General features: G+C 37.6%; 2 protein-coding genes and 1 long non-coding RNA gene across 5 annotated transcripts; all 3 read left to right on the top strand.

Moving 5' to 3' along the window:
* The first annotated feature begins 11,405 nt into the window (after positions 1–11,405).
* On the top strand, positions 11,406–16,073 carry LOC111891872 (cyclin-T1-3). 3 transcript variants are annotated; one of them, XM_052764358.1, is made up of 8 exons: positions 11,422–11,563; positions 11,673–11,845; positions 12,475–12,795; positions 13,191–13,272; positions 13,364–13,498; positions 13,573–13,748; positions 13,868–14,019; positions 15,248–16,073. In XM_052764358.1, the coding sequence occupies exons 3-8, from the start codon at positions 12,566–12,568 to the stop codon at positions 15,901–15,903; spliced, it is 1,431 nt and encodes a 476-aa protein (XP_052620318.1). In that variant the 5' UTR covers positions 11,422–11,563; positions 11,673–11,845; positions 12,475–12,565; the 3' UTR covers positions 15,904–16,073. The 3 variants fall into 3 exon arrangements, with proteins under 3 accessions (XP_023743695.1, XP_023743696.1, XP_052620318.1); XM_023887927.3 differs by lacking the exon at positions 11,673–11,845 and having other exon boundaries at positions 11,406–11,563; XM_023887928.3 differs by lacking the exon at positions 11,673–11,845 and having other exon boundaries at positions 11,412–11,563; positions 12,460–12,795.
* Positions 16,074–17,340: 1,267 nt separating this feature from the next.
* Positions 17,341–18,373, top strand: LOC122198260 (uncharacterized). The gene is made up of 2 exons (XR_006192485.2): positions 17,341–17,465; positions 17,951–18,373. It is a non-coding gene; the product is annotated as an uncharacterized LOC122198260 (long non-coding RNA).
* Positions 18,374–19,392: 1,019 nt separating this feature from the next.
* LOC111891887 (protein HIGH ARSENIC CONTENT 1, mitochondrial) lies at positions 19,393–21,451 on the top strand. Its single transcript, XM_023887952.2, has 6 exons — positions 19,393–19,467; positions 19,567–19,647; positions 20,502–20,575; positions 20,772–20,842; positions 20,958–21,011; positions 21,182–21,451. Exons 1-6 carry the CDS (start codon positions 19,451–19,453, stop codon positions 21,296–21,298), a joined length of 414 nt encoding a protein of 137 aa, XP_023743720.1. The 5' UTR covers positions 19,393–19,450; the 3' UTR covers positions 21,299–21,451.
* Positions 21,452–21,901: the final 450 nt, after the last annotated feature.

Below are 21,901 nucleotides of genomic sequence, written 5' to 3' on the forward strand. Positions count from 1 at the left end.
GATAGTCCTTAATAAAACACCCAAATGTAGAATTAAGGCTAGGATCCAATCACAATATATTATAACCTAGAAAATGGATGTCGTAATCCAAGTTATAACGTATTTGAAAGGTAGGTGAATGACGATTCACCAATTTCCACCATGAAAACGAAATATAAATTATTAAGTTTTATTTGGCTTTTAAAAATTCCTAGATTCTTTGAGATCCATTGAACTTTTCAATGGCATGTTTCAATCTCGAGTGTGCCCTTCATGTTTTGTGACTGGGATACCGAGGATCACAAAACAAGGTGTGAAGTAACCATGCAAATTACTTGGTACCCTTAATGTTTTTTCACTTAATCGTAGTGGCGGTAAACCACACGCGCTCCTTCCAACCTCATGGAAAAACTTAAGTCACCCTTGGCCTTCCTTGTTAAGTCCAAGTTAGTGTGCCGGTAAACCACACACGCTCCACCAACGACTTAGACAAGGTGCAAAGTGTAATTTCATGGATTAGCACCTTATTCACATTTTCCTAAAGTAACTAAGATTGGGAATTTATAAAACATTTACTTACTTTATAATAATCATTATACTTATAATGAGAATTTCTAAGTCCTTGTCTTACCCGTTCGGCTAACGACCCTCCACCGGTCAAGCAAGCGGTGGGTGAGAGTGAACACCCATAAAGTTGCCATTTTATAGGCAACAACCTTATACCCACCTTATAGACCGACTTCGTGAATGAGGCGTACTAGCGGTAAGACGACTTTGTTCTTATACACACACACACACACATATATATATATATATATATATATATATATAATTATTAAATCATAATACTACAAGTATAAGGGTAGAATTTTAACTTTTAAAAATCTAAGGGTTGGAACTAAAGTTTTAATCAAGACTTTACTTGTTCCAAAACTTGAGGGCAAGTTTTGTAAACTTTCAAAACTTTTCATTTCTTGTAACTTATGAGTTAATTAGAGTATTAAAAATGAAGACTCTTCATTTTTCTAACTCTTGTGTTCTTTAATGGTTTTAATTCAAGGGTGACTCTTGGATTTCCATAACTTGAGGACAAGTTATGGACTCCATTAAAACACATTATGATCAAGAATTAAACTACCAAGTAGGTTACAAGTAATTCATATGATCATCTAAATTCATAAGATCAAGAACATGAATATTCATATCAAAGTTTCAAGACAATATGAACACATATAATCATGAAAAATTGATATTTGCCATTGTAAATGGATTAGAACAAACATTACACCATCTAAAACAAGTTTAATAACACCAAAACACTTTAGGGTAATGTTTCTAGTCCATTTCCAGCAGCAAAGGTCGAAAATCTACACTCTGTCGCTCCTACTCGTCGAGTGCATGAACCTACTCGGCGAGTAGGTTGAAGATACACATGAATTCGGCTAGTTCATCAGGCAGACAACAAGTTTTTCGACTTTTTTCAACTTTTTAGCACAAATAACAAACAAGCAAACCTAGGCTCTGATACCACTGATGGGTTTTGAGCATTCTAACACTTCCTAAGTGTACATGCAACCCTAATAACCTTGGATCTATGTTTGTCTAATTATCATGTAAAGTTGATTTCCAAGGCTATGATCCTATCTAGCATACATGGGGAACAATTTTAACTTAAATAATAGATAGAACTACATACATTGTTGTTGTAAATGTTCCTTGAAACCTTGTGAGCCTAGCACCCCAAGTGTGATGCCTCAAATGCTTCACACAACACCAAATGCTATGGAGTAAACTTGGAGAGAAAGTATAACACACTAAAATCGGCCAAGCCCTCTTGTTTCACTAGTAGTGCCGATTTTGGGAGAACACATGAGCTTTATGTAGTGTTGACACATCTAGGGTTACACCATGTAAACCCTAATGTGTCATGACTCTTCATTTCCATCACCCATGGGTTTTGTAACTCCCATGGAGCCTCCATGGAGCATCCAATGGGTTTAACCCAACTTGATTATCCATGGAGCCTCTTAGCCCACTATATAAGTTATGGATGATTTACATAATCAACCCATATATTTAATTAGTTATCTTTTGATCACTTAATTAATTCTAAAATTAATTCTTGATCAAACTAATTAAATAATATTATTAATATATTAGAACTTATAATATATTAATAATCACAGGTTTTATTTCTCTCATTTAGTCTATCCAATTGCATGGTGCCATGCAACCCAAATGGACCATGCCGGGTCGGGTCAAGAACATACCAGAAATAGTTATGGACTTAGACACCTTATCCAACACGCGCATCTCCGCCTCCGGCTCCCACGTCCATTCGGATCCCTTCCGGTGTTCCCATTATACCTTTACCAAAGGTATTTCCTTGTTTCGCAGAATCTTCTTCTTCCTTTGCAAAATCACCACAGGCCTCTCCACATAGTTCAAGCTCTCGTCGACCTGAATGTCATCCAATGATACCACTGCCTCCTCGTCCATAACGCACTTTCGCAATTGCGAAACATGAAATGTGTTGTGGATCCGGCTAAGCTTTTCCGGAAGCTCTAGCCTATAAGCCACCTTGCCCACCCTGGAAACAATCCTGAACGACCCGATGTAACGGGGACCCAATTTTCCCTTCTTCCTGAAGCGGATCACTCCTACCAGGGTGAGACCTTCAGGAGAACCATGCCACCCACTTTAAATTCCAGCTCAGATCGGCGTCGGTCGGCATAACTTTTCTGCCGACTCTGAGCGGTCTGCAGTCGCTGTCTAATCTGCTGTATCATCTTGGTAGTTTGCAGAACTACCTCTGTCTGACCCATCACCCTATGCCCAATCTCCCCCCAGCAGACTGGGGTCCTACACTTCCGCCCATACAACAGCTCGAAAGGCGGGGCGCTGATACTGGAATGATAGCTGTTGTTGTAGGTGAACTCTACAAGCGGTAGGTGGGAATCCCAACTCCCACCGAAATCAATGACGTACGCCCTCAACATATATTCGAGGTTCTGAATGGTCCGCTCACTCTGCCCATCAGTTTGCGGATGGAACGCTGTACTGAAATGCAGCCTCGTACCCAGTTCCTCGTGGAACTTCTGCCAAAAACGGGAAGTAAATCGGACATCCCGATCGGAAACTGTGGAAACTGGAACCCCATGGCGAGAGACAATCTCGCGTACGTATAGGTCGGCCAACTTCTCCGCCGACGAACTCTTCCATATAGCTAGGAAATGGGCACTCTTGGTCAATCGATCCACGATGACCCATATAGTGTCGAAACCCTTTGCCGTCTTTGGCAACTTCGTGATGAAATCCATCGTGATCTGTTCCTATTTCCACATGGGAATCTCCAGGGGCTGCAATTTACCATGCGGCCTCTGGTGCTCGGCCTTGACCATCCTACATGTCAAGCACCTCTTAACAAACCAAACGATATCTAGCTTCATGCCAAGCCACCAATAACTCGAACTCAGATCACGGTACATCTTGGTGGCTCCTGGGTGAAGAGAGAAGCGAGACTTATGAGCCTCCTCCATCACTGTCTGCCGAACCCCTCCGGCCATCAGAACCCAAACCCGACCATAACAGGTCAACAATCCGCGGCTATCCTCAACAAATCGGGCGCTTTTGCCCTTAATCTTCTCCAACTTCCAGTTCTCTGGCCTCATACCCTCAATCTGAGCATCCCTGACTAGACCCACCAGCGGGGAATCCACCGCTATCCTCATACACCTGGCTGGGGTCGAGGACCCAGCTGACTTGCAGCTCAGAGTATCCGCAACCACGTTCGCTTTACTAGGATGGTAAAGGATCTCATAATCATAGTCCTTGAGTACATCCAGCCACCTGCGATGCCTCATATTTAGGTTTGGCTGATCCATAATGTGCTTCAAACTCTTATGATCCGTGTATATGGTACAACGGACCCCGTACAGATAGTGCCTCCAAATCTTGAGAGCGAAAACCACTGCTCCCAACTCAAGATCGTGCGTGGGGTATCTCGTCTCATGCGGCTTCAACTGCCGCGATGCATAAGCTATCACTCGTCTCCTCTGCATGAGGACTGCCCCTAAGCATGTGATGGATGCATCACAATATACCATGAAATCCTCCACTCCCTCGGGGAGTGTCAACACTGGCGCCTCGCATAACCGCTGCCGGAGGGTCTCAAATGCCCTCTGCTGCTCCGGGCCCCACCAGAAATCCACTCCCTTCCTCGTTAGATGAGTGAGGGGCACGACAACCTTGGAGAAATCACGAATGAATCTCCGATAATAACCTGCTAAACCCAGGAAACTCCTGATGTCGGAGGGAGATCTCGGAGTCTCCCACTACATAACTGCCTCCACCTTGGCCGGATCAACCAAAATCCCATCCTGGTTAACGAGATGTCCAAGGAACTGAACCTCTCGCAACCAGAACTCACACTTCGAGAACTTGGCATAAAGCCATTCTTGTCGCAGCACCTCCACTAGCTCCCTGAGATGCTCCTCATGCTGCTCTCGGGTCTTGGAATACACCAAGATATCATCTATAAACACAATGATCGAGCGATCGAGCATCGGTCTGCAGACTCGGTTCATCAGATCCATGAACACTGTTGGCGCATTGGTGAGTCCAAACGGCATCACCACGAACTTGTAATGACCATAACGAGTCCATAACGCGGTCTTCTCCACGTCTTCCTCCCTCACCCTGACCTGGTAGTATCCTGATCTCAAATCGATCTTGGAAAACCAAAATGCACCCTGCAGCTGGTCGAAAAGATCGGCTATCCTTGGGAGTGGATAACGGTTCTTCACCGTTAACTTATTCAACTCCCTATAGTCAATGAACATCCTGTGCGAACCATCCTTCTTCCTGACGAAGAGGATCGGTGCTCCCCAGGGTGAGCTACTCGGACGAATAAACTGCTTACCCAACAGTTCCTGCAACTGAGACGATAGCTCCTGCATCTCTGGCGGTGCCAAACGGTACGACGCCTTGGTGATAGGGGCCGCACCTGGCACCAGATCAATCCTAAACTCAACCTGCCTCACCGGAGGCACTCCGGGTAACTCCTCCGGAAATACATCAGCAAACTCTCTAACCACAGGGACCTCTGAAACTGAGAGCTGCTCTCTAACCTGCGTATCTACCACATACGCCAAATAACCGACACACCCGTGCTGAATATACTGTTGAGCCCTGGCCGTCGAACAAAACCCTGATCCCGACCTGGTGCCCTCACCATATACTACCAGTTCTCCCCCACTTGGGGTTCGAACCACCACCTGCTGTCCCTCGCAGTCAATCATGGCGCCAAAACGGCTAAGCCAATCCATCCCTACAATCACTTATACATCCCCCATGGGGATAGGAATCAAATCTATCGGGAAAGACACCTCGAAAATCTCCAACTCACATCCTCGGTAGACCAAAGAAGCAGACCCCCATGCTCGTTGGCGATCAAAACTCGCAACGGACACTCAAGATCATCTATCAGCACACTGAACCCTATAGAGAAGGTTTGAGATACAAACGACCGACTCCCCCCCGAGTCAAATAATACCAAAGCGGGTAAAGCATTTACTAAAACATACCTAACCACAGGTAAAATCAATAAGCATAACACCAATACAATAACTGAGACAGTGAAAAGAAACGTACCAACAACCACATTCGGTGCTGCCTTGGCCTCCTCGGCCGTGAGCTGGAAGGCACGACCCTGAGCCTTCGGAGGCTCCACCTTGACTGGCCTCCCATCTCCAATCCTCGCAGTAGCTGGCGCGGAACACAGCGCCGGCTTGGCGGCGAGCTGCGGACAGTTGGTCTTCACTTGACCAACCCGATGACAATGGTAACACATCCTCATATCTGCTGGAGGGGCGGACTAACGACAGTCCCTGGTATAGTGCCCCTCCTTGCCACATTTGTGCCACCCACCTCCTACTCGACAAACCCCTGAATGAACCTTGCCACACTTTCCACAAGTGCGGCTCTGATGACCCCCGGACCGTGTATCAGCGGTTTTAGACCGCTTAGGCGCCGACTGAGACTGTGCCGATGCCTGACGCTGCTCCTTCAGCTGCAGCTCTATCTCCAACTCACGCCGTCACGCGGCTTCCTGAAGGTCCAGGAGGGTATCACATCGCTGAGTAGACACAAACTGTCGAATATCCATCTTGAGCATACTTAGATAACGAGTCATCTGAGACTGCTCTGAAGCAAACTCTGGGCAAAACATAACCCTCTCCGTGAACATGCGGGTAATCTCCATCACAGACTCCCCATCCTGTCTCAATGTCAAAAACTCTTGCGCAAGCCGCTCCCACTCAACGCATGGAACGTAGCGCGTGCGGAACATATCTTTGAACTGCTCCCAAGTGACAGCAGCCCGCTGATCATCAGTATACGACCCAGTCGTCGGCCTCCACCAGTCCTTTGCCCCAAGCCTCAGCAGGTTCAGGGCATACCTGACCTTTTGGTCAGCAGGACATGAGCACGTGAAGAAACATCCCTCCACGTCAGATAACCACCTCATAGCCCTAATCGCATCATGTGTACCATCAAACGTCGGGGGCTTCGTATTATCGAAGTCCCGGTACTAGAAAGCCCTATCGGCTCCTCCTCAACCCCTGTCGTAGTTACAGCCTAAGTGGCTGCAGCGGCAGCTGTCTCTGCTAGAGCGGCATATCGCTCGTCAAAATACTCAACCATCGAGGTCTTAATCGACCCAGACATCTCTGGCAGCTACGCTCGGAACGCAGCAACAATCTCGTCGTGCATGATCTCCCGAATCCAGGCATCCAACTCCTCGGTCCCTATCTGAACCACGAGCTCAGGTGCTACCGGTACCTCCAATCCTCCGTCTCCTGACCCTGATCCTGATCCTGATCCGGATCCCGAAGCAACACGTCTCGTCACCACCATACTACAAACACACTCAATGTCTCAGACAAATCATATAATGACGGAAGACCAATACCCTAAATCCCTAGGGGTTGTGACTTCCTTGCTACGCGTATGGGTCCTGTGCTTTTAGTAGTATGGGCCCCTACTACCTTCCACACCTACCCATATTTGTCTCAACTATCACCATAACGCCCTAAACTATATTTAACATAATACACGCTCAACCCTCACTAACAGGGGACGTCGCCTAACTAGCAACTGATCCTGCAGTTTTGCACCACTCATACATCCATGAAACTTCCATCATCCCCTGCAGCGTTAGTGTACACTGGCTGCACATAGCGTTGGACCCGATAGACTTTCGAATATTCGATCCTACACTAAGGTCGAATCAGACAATCTTAGGCTATAAGATCTTAACTACACACAACCGTGGTGCATATGCTAAACATATGCAGTTATGATGTCAATTCCATATACAAGGATCCCTAGGCTAATAGGCATCATATAATTAGGCAATTCTATCATGCGATTCCTGAAGATCCCTAGCCTAGCACTAGCATGCTGTTCTAACATATCAAAATATCAAATAACTCTATGGTATTTTGGGGCTTACTTACAGGTTCCGACTGATCGTACCCTCTGCATCCTCCATTCTTTATTTTGAAAACCATTTTAAAACTTATTTTCCAAAATTCACCTTGATTTGAGACTGGATTCACACGAGTGTTCCTCTAATTCACTCAAACCAAGGCTCTGATACCAACTTGTAACGCCCATAAAATTTACGCCAAAATTTAAACTTTTAATACTAACAAAAGAGTTAAATAGTAGTTGTTTTTACAAAAACATTTCCAATTCATTTATCATCAGAGTGTCCCAAATAGATCATGAGGATGAGGAACTGTACAGTCATGCCTTCACCTTCCTTCGCTCTCCTGAAGTACCTAAAACAATAAACTGAAAACTGTAAGCCCAAGGGCTTAGTGAGCTACCACTAAAATACCAATACCACGCTGGCAGAAACCATAGCCATAACGATCAATCAAACAACATACATACTGGGCCATCGGCCAGACTGGTCCGCCCTACTGGGCCTACAGTCTATATGAATCTATCCCGAGCCTTCGGCATGACTGGTCCGCCGCGTGGGCCTACAGTCTCCCCGGACCGCTCAGAGGGTGTGTTGGCCTTCAACACAAAGCAGGACCGCCTCAACGCAACCCACAAACAAATAACCATGTACGCATACTATCATATGCGGGCACATACAAATAGCAAACATATCTATCTCACTGACCATCAATCATAGAGTTTCACTTGTAACTAGAGAATCGACCTAACAGGTCACTAGCATACCAATCTTTACGGATCATGAAAGCATAACATACTATCTATCCTAATTCCGATCTAACAGATCAGAATCATATATAGCATACCATGACAACTGATCTAACCGATCTCTAGCATAGCAACCATCCCTAACAGGATGAAATCTAACATGGCAATAACAAAGCAACCATCCTAACCCAAGATGAAATCTAACATGGCAATAACAAAGCAACCATCCTAACACAGGATGTAAATCATAAAGGGCCGGCCTTGGTGCCGTAGACCCTATCGATATAGTGAGGATAACTCACCTCGCAGATGTCGATTCGAAAGGTAAACTCCAACTATCGGATCACTTGACACCGGCTCCACCACCTATAACCATAGCACAATATACTCATAAGTTCTTACTCTTATGAGACACCTCATGACCTCCTAGTAAATTCCTGCTCAAGGTCAAAGTCCTCGGTCAAGGTCAACAGTCCATGTTGACCTCAACTCGCCGAGTGCACTCGGCCACTCGCTGAGTCCATGGAGCACATTCCAACTCGCCGAGTCATCGGAGTGACTCGCCGAGTTCCCTCGAATCCCGATCAATCCTTAAGGCCACCCATCGAGTTTCCTCCTTGCAACTCGACGGGTACACACGCAACCATATCCTTGGTTAAACTCATCCGACTCGCCGAGTTGTTCTTCAACTCGTCGAGTTTCATGGCCATCTTCATCTAACTCGCCAAGTTGTTCAAACAACTTGTCGAGTTCACAGCTTCCTTCAACTGACTCGCCGAGTTGTTCATCCAACTCGTCGAGTTCAATGCACGTCTTCATATGACTCGCCGAGTATTTACAGTCATTTTAACATGCAGACGTCTTTAATCCATGGCAAGGCCCCAAATTGCAGATCCAACTTCCTTAGGACTGCTTATCACGTAAAGTTTCAAACTTTACGTGCATGCATTGCTTCACAAGCTCCTAATGCCAAAACCAAACTTTTAATGGGTGCTTATGGACCAAGGGAACCTTAATCTTGTCTAAAGCTGGAACTTTATGCTTGAATGCTCCAAAGAGGGTCCAGATATGAAGTTACAACTTCAAATCTATCCCATAGATTGTCATACCAACTTGATACCCTCTTAAAACCCCTAAACTCATTCAAAGATAAGGTCTAGACTGAAATAACTGAGGGTAATGGTTTAATACCTTCCCAAGAGATGTCCACAACAGAAGAATTCGGATCTCCTCCCAGCTCCTTGCCCCAAACACTTGTTTTCCCCAAACTTTTACACCAAAATCTTCTCTCAAAGCTTCAACACACAAGGCACACACACACATGAGTTAGAGATGCAAAGGGGGATGCCAAGGAACCGAAAGAGGCTTGAGCTTCTTTAAATAGGGGTGCAACCCCGGGAATTAGGGTTTCACTTTCCAGCTCCTACTCGCCGAGTAGATCGCTTAACTCGCGATCCAACCCACTGCTACTCGACGAGTAGGGAAACCAACTCGTCGAGTAGGGCCAAAACCCAAAAATATTATATTTAAAGTACTACCTGAGAGTTGGGGCGCTACAAGTACCACATGGTATATTAGTTAGGATGAGAACGTTGGAAAAATCATATTTGCATGTATAATAGAGAAACCATATATCCAAGGTTTCTAGGGTTGTATGTACACCATAGGAGTGTTAGAATGCTCGTAACCCATCATTTAGAAATAATGACTCTTTTGTAAACAATGATGTTAAATGGTTGATTTTGAAAATTTTAAATTTCTTTAATTTTTGAAGTGTTACATTTGGTTTTATAACAAAAACATAAGAAATGAAATATAAAATATTTGTATATAACCAAAGAATTATCAACTATTCGGAAACAAAATTTTGATACAACTTAAAAATTTTCATTTATTTAGTTTTGTCAACCAAACATAATATTTACTAAAATTTAAATTTAAATTCAAATTCATTCAAACTTATGAACCAAAGAAGCATTCAAAATTTTGATAAAACTTAAAAATTTTAATTTCTTTAGTTTTGTCAACAAAACATAATATTTACTAAAATTTAATTCAAATTTAAATTCATTCGAACTCTATGAACCAAACACGCATTAAATTTAAGGAAATCTCCAGAAAAGTCCTAAAATTTTACCCTAGTTCATGAAAAAGTCTCAAACTAAAATTTGTTTATGAAAAAACATGAATTAACGATAAAAATGACGATTTGACCATATTTTCCCGGTTTACCGGTTTCATTAGTTACATGTTTCATTAAAATCCAATTATTTTATACTAATTTACGAATAAGTCACAAACTAAAATTTAGTGATGATTTGAACATTTTCTCCATATAACATACATTTTACCGCTTTCATTGCTGACCTGGACGCTTAGTCATTAAATGAAATGATGAGATAGAAATATTAGGTTATATAATGCTATGTTTACCATAAAACTTGATATCTTGATATACTATTTATTTTTTTTTGAATATAAAATGTATTCAACGAAGACTGCAATAATTATATAAACTAGCAACATCTGTATCATTTTTTACGTTTATAAGAAATTTCAAACCGTCTATCTAATTTTATGTAACCCAATATATCCATCTCATCACACATCAACTCATTTCCTGTCATTTTTTTTTCCCGGAAGCACACATTTTATTGGTTTCATTGCTGACCTATGTACATAGTCATAAATGATGAGATGAATATCAAACTTTACAGTAAATGTAACATTATATAACTTGTTGTATCTATCTTATCAGCTAATTTAATGATTAAGTATCTAAATCAACAATGAAATCGATAAAATATATGTTACATGGAGAAAATGGCTAAATCATTATTAAATTTTAGTTTGAAACTTATTTGTAAATTATGGTAAAAATAATGAGACTTTAATGAAACTAGTAAGTAATGAAACCGGTAAACCGGAAAAAAAGGGTCAAAATCATTTTTACCGATAATTCATCTTTTTCCGTAACTAAATTTTAATTTGAGATTTTTTTGTAAATCAAGATAAAATTTTAGAATTTGTACAGATTTGACTTAAATTTACATTGGTTAGGATTATCCCCCTTTTCTTGAATCTTGATAAGCAAAACTTAGCAAGCAATAATATTTAACTAACAACAAAACTGCATATAAGAAATAGTAGAGGGACTATTTATGTATTTAACTATTTCTTGATCATAAACCCTCCCTTTCCTTTCTTGAACCACGATTGAATTCGACTTTCTCACCTGATCGCCTCTGCAAATCGGGAAAGACGTAGCACGGCCGAGAGTACAAGCGGACGAGGGAAACGCCGGTCCCGCCGGAACCTTGCTGAGATAGTTCTCCATTGGTCTCCGGTTAGTTAAAATCATCGTTACATTATCTTATATTCAGTGTTCTTTCTTTTTGTGCCCTAATATTTCTTTTTTTGGATCATTTTTTTTCCCTTTTTTACCATGTGATTAGGAATGTTAGAGATGATTAAAGTGCTGAAAGTTAGATGATTTACGCGATCTTGATGTTGTAATTCCAATTCTGTAAAAATAAAAAAATCGTGAGCATCCGATGTTATGCATGAAACCCTTTTTCTTGGGCTCTCAAAATCGAGACATAGTTTTGTTTCTCTTGTTTCTAATTATGTAAGTACGTTTTATTTGTAGGCTTTTCTTCCTGATAACTAGTGGAATTGAGTTTGAACTCTTCTTGTTCCGTGGAAGGATTTCTATTAGCTTCCATGGAATGATTTTAGGTTAGCAAATTAACAATTACAGTCACTTTATAAAGGACTTTACTTTTCCCAAAATCAATTTGCACAGTCACATGCCTACTTGGGTTTCAATGTTGTTTTGAGTTCTGTATAAGATGAGTGGATCACCTTTTAATAACTCACCTTATTGAAAAGGGAATCTGAAAGATGAATGTTGTTGATGGACATGTTTCCTTACTCATGATAATTTGAAACTCATGAACTTATCAATGTATACTATATCGGGATTTGTGTAGCTACAGTAATATTCATTAATTTCAAGTTTTCATAGTTCCCTACCTCCAGAATAGTAAAATAAATCCAAAACTAAGCGCATTAAGATCTCTTGGATGATGTAAGTGTTACACAAAAAGTTATCTTATGCATGTTACAGACTTACAGTGATATACATTGATTGTGTTAGTAGATATTTGGTTTTAATGAAATTGATGTTACTGTATTTAGATTATTCTGGTCATATGGTTTTCTTTTTGTTGTGTATTGAAGTTGCTTCCAACACAGGTAGGTGATGGCGATTGCTATGTATCCTGTTCACTAAAGGGAACTCCAGATTCATTCCTGGATTGATTGGAAGATATCACAGGGGACACAAATGGCTACTGTGATGTCCAGTGATCTGATGCATTCTAGAATGCATGAAGGTGGACCCCACAAACAGTGTGATAATAAGGTGGAGGAAAATGGTGGTCGATGGTATTTTTCTAGGAAAGAAATAGAAGAAAACTCACCATCAAGATCAGATGGAATTGATTTGAAGAAGGAGACTTATCTTCGCAAATCTTATTGCACGTTTCTTCAGGACTTGGGTATGAGACTTCAAGTGTAAGTCCTTTTATGTCTCTATGATAGTATGATCATTGTTTCTTGTTCTTTTTATGTTTATTTATTCATATAATTTCCAATATCACATAAAAAGTTTGCCTTTTGCATGGAAAATAACTGAAAACAATTTAATTTAAGTTTTGAAATTTTTTAAAGACATTATTGTCATTGAAGATTATGTATATAAAACTAAGATATATACACACACACACATAGGAATTTAGTAAAATTAAATAAATATTTAATTAGTTTACATAAAAAAAGGAACTATAATTATAGAAGAAGAGAACACAAGAGTGTGGAACTTGTCTGTGCAAAAGACATGAATGCCCTCCTCATTAGTTTTTTTTTTTTTTTTTTTTTTTGAAATAATAAATTGGATATGGTCCATGCAGGCCCCAAGTAACTATTGCTACAGCCATTATCTTTTGTCATCGTTTCTTCCTTCGCCAGTCTCATGCGAAGAATGACAGGAGGGTTAGTTATTTCATTTTACACTATTTTGGGGAATCCATTTTTTAATTTTGTAATAAAATATGGAACATAAACTAATATATTTAGATTGCAGACAGTTGCAACAGTCTGCATGTTTCTTGCAGGAAAAGTTGAAGAAACTCCTCATCCTCTAAGAGATGTTATCCTTGTCTCCTATGAAATCAATCACAAAAAAGACCCTGAAGCACTTCAAAGAATCAAACAAAAGGTAAGTAAATTGATTGGTATTTCTCGGCTGGAAAAAAGACGTAAATGCCCTTGTTGTTGTTGTTGATGATGCAGGAGGTGTATGAAGAAGAAAAGGAAATAATATTAATAGGAGAACGTGTAGTTCTTGCAACACTTGCTTTTGACTTCAATGTGCATCATCCATATAAGCCACTTGTGGAGGCAATAAAAAAGTTCAAAGTTTCCCAACAGGCCCTTGCACAGGTGGCATGGAATTTTGTCAATGATGGGTAATGCTGTTGTATTCCTTTATATGTTATATATAGAAAATAAAGTGAGTTGAGGGTGTGGTGGAGGGACTTTTTCGTCTTTTTGACATTAAAAAAAAGGGGGTGCAATGCAACTGCAGGCTTAGGACATCCCTGTGCTTGCAATTTAAGCCCCACCACATTGCAGCAGGTGCTATTTTTCTTGCTGCTAAGTTTCTTAAAGTCAAATTGCCTTCAGATGGTGAAAAGGTTTGGTGGCAGGAGTTTAATGTTACTCCACGTCAGCTTGAAGGTTAGTTTTTTTTTTTAATTATTTTTTATTGTTTAAAATTTCCATTTTTTCATTGTTATTTGGTTTTAGTATGACTACAGAAAACCATAATATGCTTTCATTATTATCCACTTAACTGTTTTCTGCAGTGATTAAATCGTGATACTTTTTGACCCTTAAATTGTTATTGTTATTATATATATATATATATATATATATATATATATATATATATATATATATATATATATATACACCTCAACTTTATTTTTTTCCTGAAAAAGACCTTGCATTTTTCCATTTTTTTCGATTCGGCCCTTTTAGCAGGTTTTATTATTATTATTATTATTATTATTATTTTAATTTTTGACGAAAAAACGTGTCAAATGTGATAGCTTTTTTGAAAAATGTTAAAAGGTTGAGGGTCTTTCAGAAAAAAAGATAAAAAGCAGAGTGTTTTTTCAGGAAAATGAAAAAAATATAAGGTTTTTTTCAGGAAAAAAAATGATATTTAACCCTAAATTTCAAGAGTAAAAGTAGCTAATTGAACTGTAAAGTTAAATGTGGATTTCTTTTATCGCCCCTGTGGTTTGGTCAAAATTGCACGTTTGGTCCCTAACTTTTTTTTTGCACTAGGATCGTCCCTATGGTTTGGTTTTGTTGCGTTTTTCGTCCCTGTGGTTTGATTTTGTTGCATTTTTCGTCCCTTACATACATAAAGTTAGGGACCAAACATGTAATTTTTACCAAACCATAGGGACGAAAAACGCAACAAAATCAAACCACAGGGACGATCCGAGTGCAAAAAAAAAAGTTAGGGACCAAACGTGCAATTTTGACCAAACCACAGGGACGATTTCAGTAATTTACTCCTTCTTTTTTGCATTGTAATATTTGTAAATGAGGACAGATTTGAAAATTTTAGAACTTACATTGAACAAAAAGGATTTAATGTTGGAAAACAACTTTCAATTTTTGAATGAGGACAAATGTGTAAAAGTTAGAACTTAATGAAAAGTCTCATTTTTATGACTTTATCTTTTAAGTCGTTTTCTAGTCTTTTAAATGAGGACAAATTGCAAAATGTTAGGACTTAATGCAATAAGCCTCATTTTTCTGTATTTTCTATTAAGCGGTTCATTTTTGTCATGGAAAACCCATAAATTTTTAAATGTTTGTTTTCCATAAACTGTTAATTTCTCATTTATAAAATACTTCATTAACTACTAGTCTTATTTAATCATTGCAGAAGTAAGTAACCAAATGCTGGAACTATATGAACAAAATCGGGTCCCGCCTTCCCAAACTAGTGAAGTCCTTGACGGAAGTACAGGTGGCGGTGGATTTACTCCAAAGGCACATGAAGAACACAACACAAATGACAGCAACTCTCATGTGGGCCCCACCACCACTTCCAAAACCGATCATCCAAGAACATCCCGGAATCAAAGCAATGACGATGGAAGTACAGATCATAATAAAGACATCGATTCCGATGTCGAAAACGACGACGATCGGAATCACGAATCCGATCAAAACCCGGAATGCAGATTCCGGTCCCCCAAGGAAGCGGTGAAAAAGATCGATAAAGATAAAGTCAGGGCGGCTTTTGAGAAACGAAGGAAAGAACGCGGCGGTGATGTGAATTGGAGGTCGGAATCCATGGATGATGATGATTTGATCGAGAGGGAATTGGAAGATGGAATAGAATTGGGTGGGGAATCTGAGACAAAGAAACGGAATCGGAATCGGTGTGATGAGGTTGAGGATTTTGAGGCTGTGGAGGAAGGGGAGGTGGGGGTGTTGGATGGTGGTGATAGGCAGCATAGGGTGCCGGAGAGTGGCCGGAAAAGAAAGGGCGGTGGGAGTGGGACCCCACCACCGGACAAACGGAGAAGAAACTAGAAGGGTGTTTAGGTGAAGGTAATTATGTTTATGTTTATTTGGTTTTTTTGTTTGTTTGTATTTAAATTAGAATGTGGTATTTATAAGTTTTGGTTTTGTGTATGGTTTTTTGGTAATGGGGAATGGTATCTTTTAATTATGAATATAATTTATATCTTCCCGTTTCATCATCTCATAGTCATAATAGTAAGGTTGTTCATATCGTTACCTTATGGTGATGTATGTATTTGTATCATTGTTTGCATTTATCTGAAAGATTCAAAGATTTGAGGTCTTTTCCATTGAATCTTCGTGGAAATCTGTTTGTGTATACGACAAATGAAATGTCAACTTCTATCTATGATGAGAATTAACATTTGAAAGTAACTGAATTCAAGGATCAAAGTGATTGTAAATTGTAATGCGAGTGTAGTAGCAATGTGTCATTCGGTAATAGTTGGTAGGTTAACATTGGCTATCGATAAAATGTCTTGAAAATAAAAAAGATTTATCTTTTCATATTATTTTTGGATTCATACAGTAGGCTCTTTTTTGAGACAAAATTTAATCACACAATGTAAACAGGCATTGACAACTTGGTGCTTCAATTTGTCTTGCTTTATTGGGCTCCGGTAACATTCAGAGCTTATCCATTTTGATGATGATTCACTTTCTCTATCTATCACATTTGCTCACCTATTTGATCCGATAAAACACGAATATTTAAAAGTAGATTTGAAACCATGTGTACAAGTTTTGTAAGTGCAATAAAAACAATAAACAAATTTGATGTTGCAAGTTGCAAGTGTGAACTCAAACAGGGACAGAAAAGAAAAGAAAAAAAGAAGATACTTGATCACAAAGTTAAACAAAAGCACTGGAATTTCATTGAAACAAAAGAACTGACGACATACGCTCCTACTTATACTAAAGAAATTGAAACCTACTCAAACTTCTAAAACAATAAAATAAAAGACTTTGAATCCTAATCTAAAATTGGGAATTAATAAAAGACAACTTTCCTAAAAAGAACCCTAGACTTGAATCCGATTAACCCAACAAGTTTGGCAAACTCGACTCGGAAAAGGAGAATATTAATCACTCACATAATGGTTCATACACTTACAGTATGATAATATTTAATAGCGTCACTGACTCACTTCCTAACTAATATCAACAGAACAACTAAGTTGAGATATCAGCTTACAGTATGATAATATTTAATAGCGTCACTTAATGAAAGGTAGCTCAACGGTATCCGGTGTTGTCCTCCCTCTTGAGGTTGAGGGTTCAAATCCCGTTGTGGACATAGGTGAATTTAAGTAGTAGTTTAGGAGTAGATTATATATATTTTTTTCAAAAAAGAAAAAAAAAAAAAAAACCAAAAGGATCCAATTTTTTTAAAAGAAGGAGCAAAGGCATATTCTATCCCAAACCAAAGGGACCATTAGTGTAATTTACTCTGAATAGTTAGAATCTGGTTCAAGACTCGCCCCAATCCATCAGATTCAGAGACTTGAGAGGCATAATTTCAGTCTGGGTTCCCAAATACACCTTTATCAGATTCAGACATAATTCCCGAGGTGAGTTTATCTTTCCATAATCATATATAAAATGTGTGTATCACTTTGTTGATTAATCAACTTGACATTTCCATGAATTCTCCATAATCACTTAATCGTTCATCAATTATGCATCCCCTTCATTTCACTAAGATAATTATTTTTTTTAATTGTTTCTGTTTCTTTTTCTATTTTATGTCTATTTTCACACTTGAATTGAATTCAATTGTTCGTTAGTGTGATATATAATTGAGTGTGCTAGGGTAGTTCGCCTTGTGATATCCATATACACAATGTTATCATGAGTGTTTGATCTCTTTCCGAATTTACCAATCAAGCTTTGTATTGGTTGCATTTATTCATATATGATATACGACATCTAAAAAGCTTCATCAATAATGATGGTTATTGTACTTTTATTACCGTTGTATGCAGTTCCATTATTGTTTGAGGTTTTAATTCATTTAAATACTTTCGTGTTTCTTTTTTCTTAAATTTGGTTGCAGAGCTTATTTTGTTTCCATTTATTTCCAAGATTCAAAGTTTTGTGTATTTGACAAATGGATTCAAGAGAACAACAACCATTATTTGATCTTAATGAACCTGCTATGGAGGATGATGAGAGTGACTTCCTCTTGTGCTTCAAGCCCAAAACGATTGTCCTAAATACTGTTGACAATTTAGTTACATTCAAGACAACCATTATATCTTCTTCTAGATCAGTAAATAATCATCAGTTTTCTCATGCCTCTTCTGGTTCAGCCTTTCAGCCTTTCATTAAGTCAAAAGGAGAACGGGAGAAAGTAACTAAACTCATGGATCCAAGTGATTGTAATGCGAATGTAGCAATGAATCCTTCTAGAATAATTGGTAGGTTAATGTTGATTATCAAAAATATGTCTGTCAAATAAAAGATTCTCTTTTGAGCATATTATTACCCTACTCGTATATGTCCCAAACAGGACTTGAACTTAACCCTCAACCCATTATATTTTAAATAGTTTCGATCTGATAATAATGAACTTGTTATAACCAGGTTTCCCCTCTTATTGGTTTGAGAAGTGGAGGGTTTGTTGTGGGGACAAATTGTTTTAAAAGTTGTCTCATGTAAAGTGACAAAACACGAAAAAAACTTGCATAGCTAACCAACATGTGTTTGTATACTATTCGCATTTAATATATTTGGTTTCCTATCACTAGATGTTGTGGAACTTTTCAACAGTGTTTAACAGGTCATACAAAACACTGATATTTATGACTACACGATCTATGTATTTAGATTCTTTTAAATAAATAGTTTTGCAATCCAAAGCCAGCTAGCAACACAGTTTGTTGTCTGTTTGCTTCCATCTCAATGTGACCAAAAACTTTGATAATGCCGCAAAATCCAACTTTAAACTAAAAAAATGACAAAAAAAAAAAAAAAAATCAATGATATGGAGACTCAAGTCTAATTTTCTTGTGTTTTTACTAGATTTATCTTTGAGTTTAGAGTTGCCAAGAAAAGGAATAGGTTGGAAGGAATAAAAAAATGGAATTTTTTGCTAGAGAAACAAATAAAGTTGGTTGTTTAATTTACCAGGTTTTGTTAAAAATACGTTTTCCAAATAAAGAGACTGATTATTAGTTACGACTTTGGTTATATGACCTTTAAAACATGAGCTGCATCAAAAGGAATCCAAATTATTTTAAACAGGGTTATATGTTGGGTGTTCGATCTATTAGTTTTTTTTTTTCTTTTTCTTTTGTAGGAATTTATAATACTTTAATGAGTAGATAACAAAAATTTCAACGAATTATTTTCTGAATATAGGACACATCACAAGGTAATGGCTTGGGAATTAAGTTATGAATAAAAACTATTTGTCAACTCTTTGTTGATAATAAATAATAGAAATTAAATCTTTTAATAATGTCAATTTGATGCTATAAAAGTCAACTTATGTTGGTACAAATTGATGAAAGCATCAGACATATTTTTATAGTTCTATCGAGGGTTGATTTCCATGGATGCGCCCAAGAGGTTGGATCCTAATTCCTAGTTCACATCCTTCTTATTTTGTGTTTTTATTGTTTTTGTTTTGTTTAATGTATGATTGTTTGTGTGTTTATGGTTTATCAGTGTTGAAGATGTGGTCACAGTGGATGTACATGATGCTAGAAAACTTCTCATCGATTCCGGTCATCGTTATCTTGATGTCAGGTTAGCAAAAAAACAAACCGATAAAATTACACACCAAAACCATATATCAATGGGTTAAAATTTGGCACTAGATATTGAATTGTTATGTTTAATTACACTTTTTACCTTAGTTTGAGAACTATATATATATATATATATATATATATATATATATATATATATATATATATATATATATATATATATATATATATATATATATATATATATATATATATATATATATATATATATATATATATATATATATATATATATATATATAAATTTTTTTTTTTACCATATTTCAAAATATAACTTTTTTTTTCTTTCACTAAATTATCCCTCGTAACCACATTTATACCATAGGGGTGCATACGTACATACCAAGCACCCCAAAAATCTATGAACATGTATATTTTTGGTTCATTATGTAATCATGTATATAAAGCTATATATGATCATTTTTAATTGCCTCAAAATTAACTATTATGCATGTTAATAAGTTCCGTCATCTAACCAAATTAGATCGTTAAACAATTGTTTAGCATATATGATAAAGTAAACTTACCTCCTTTTGTAAAAAAAAAAAAAACTTTAAGTGAAACATAAGATGAAAATATTTTGGGTAAAGAAAACATGAGGTACAAATCAACTGTTGAAATAAAAATATGTTATCATAATTAGAAATTACAAGTTTGAAATACATTTTTGTCACACACAATACTACTAATTAAGAATATGTAGACATGTAACAACAAAAGTTTCATATTCATGAATATGGTTTTCAAGCCTCTTAAACAAACATACAAATTGTCACCTTATGTGTTTTATTTTTAACTTGTACTAAAACTTAAAAAAAAAAAAAAAAACAGGACCAATGAAGAATTCAACAAGAGTCACGTGGACAATGCAATAAATATCCCTTACATGTTCATCACACAAGAAGGTGCGTATTAATTCCACCACATCATGTACATGTTTCATTAATCTATTTAGTTATGTGACACTTATTTTTATACTAAATCAGCCCTTAAAGTTCTTTTTTACAGGAACAAATGATTTTGACTAACTTTTTCTATGTTATTGCTTTTTATATATATGTTCGTTTTTGTAATTCATTAAAGCATTCTTGCAATGTACAGGAAGGGTTAAAAATCCTGAATTTGTAGCTCAGGTCTCGGCTCTTTGTGACAAGGAAGATTCACTAGTTGTGGTATTTTTCTCAGAATAATAAGTAGTACATTTTTCGTTTGAAAATGAATACATAAACTTCTTCAATTTTTTTATAAAACAAACACAACATTTTCTTTTTATCTTGTATGTTAAAGGCTTGCAACAGTGGAGGGAGATCTCTTAAAGCTTCTGTGGACCTTCTTATCGCCGTATGTTATTAAACCTTTCTTTCCATTTACCATTTTCAATTGATAGGCTCCTCAAACATTATGATTATATATTTTATATATGCTGATTGTATATATATGTTGTATGTATTATATATCTTTCTTCTCTGATGATATATATCTGTATATATGACATATTTATATGCGTGTAGGGCTACAAGAATGTGAAGAATATGGCTGGTGGATACTCGGCATGGGTCGACAATGGGTTTGCTCAGGACTCAGCACCACCAGAGGAGTTAAAAACTGCTTGCAAGTTTCGGCGTTGAGATAGTCTATAAACCTAAATTTGGTTTATGGTATTATTGTATGCATCAATGAACGTTTTTACTAATATTTTTCTAAAAAGAGTACGTGAAAAACAATGTCATGTGTGTATGACTTTTTTCTTTTGAATAAAATATGAGACATGTGTATGTAAAGTAAGGGCTCAAAGTGTTATAAAAAGTTAGGAGTTGATTTTTTGCTTAAGAAATTTACAAAATATATGTTTTCAAAAGAAACTAGAAATTGATTAATAAACACAAACTTTACAACATCAACAATTTTTATTATATAAGAATAAATTGGTTTTAACGAATTTACAAAATAGGACTCACTACAATTCCACTCAGACACTCAATACAATCGAATCTTACTATAACTCTCAAGAACCTATACTCAAACTATTAAAGATGAAAGAATCAGAAGCACAAGTTATATGAACAAACACTAGCGTATATTGAGAGAGAAATATTTGAACAAATGAAGAAAAATGAAGTGTGTTACTCATAATTACTCTTCACAGCTAAATATATACATCAAGTCTAAATTCGAATATGAACCGGAGCAACCCGACTAATATCCACCCAAATATCAAATGAATAAAACCC

The sequence above is a fragment of the Lactuca sativa genome, chromosome 5 (genome assembly GCF_002870075.4).
Source record: "Lactuca sativa cultivar Salinas chromosome 5, Lsat_Salinas_v11, whole genome shotgun sequence".
In the NCBI taxonomy this organism is placed as follows: domain Eukaryota; kingdom Viridiplantae; phylum Streptophyta; class Magnoliopsida; order Asterales; family Asteraceae; genus Lactuca; species Lactuca sativa.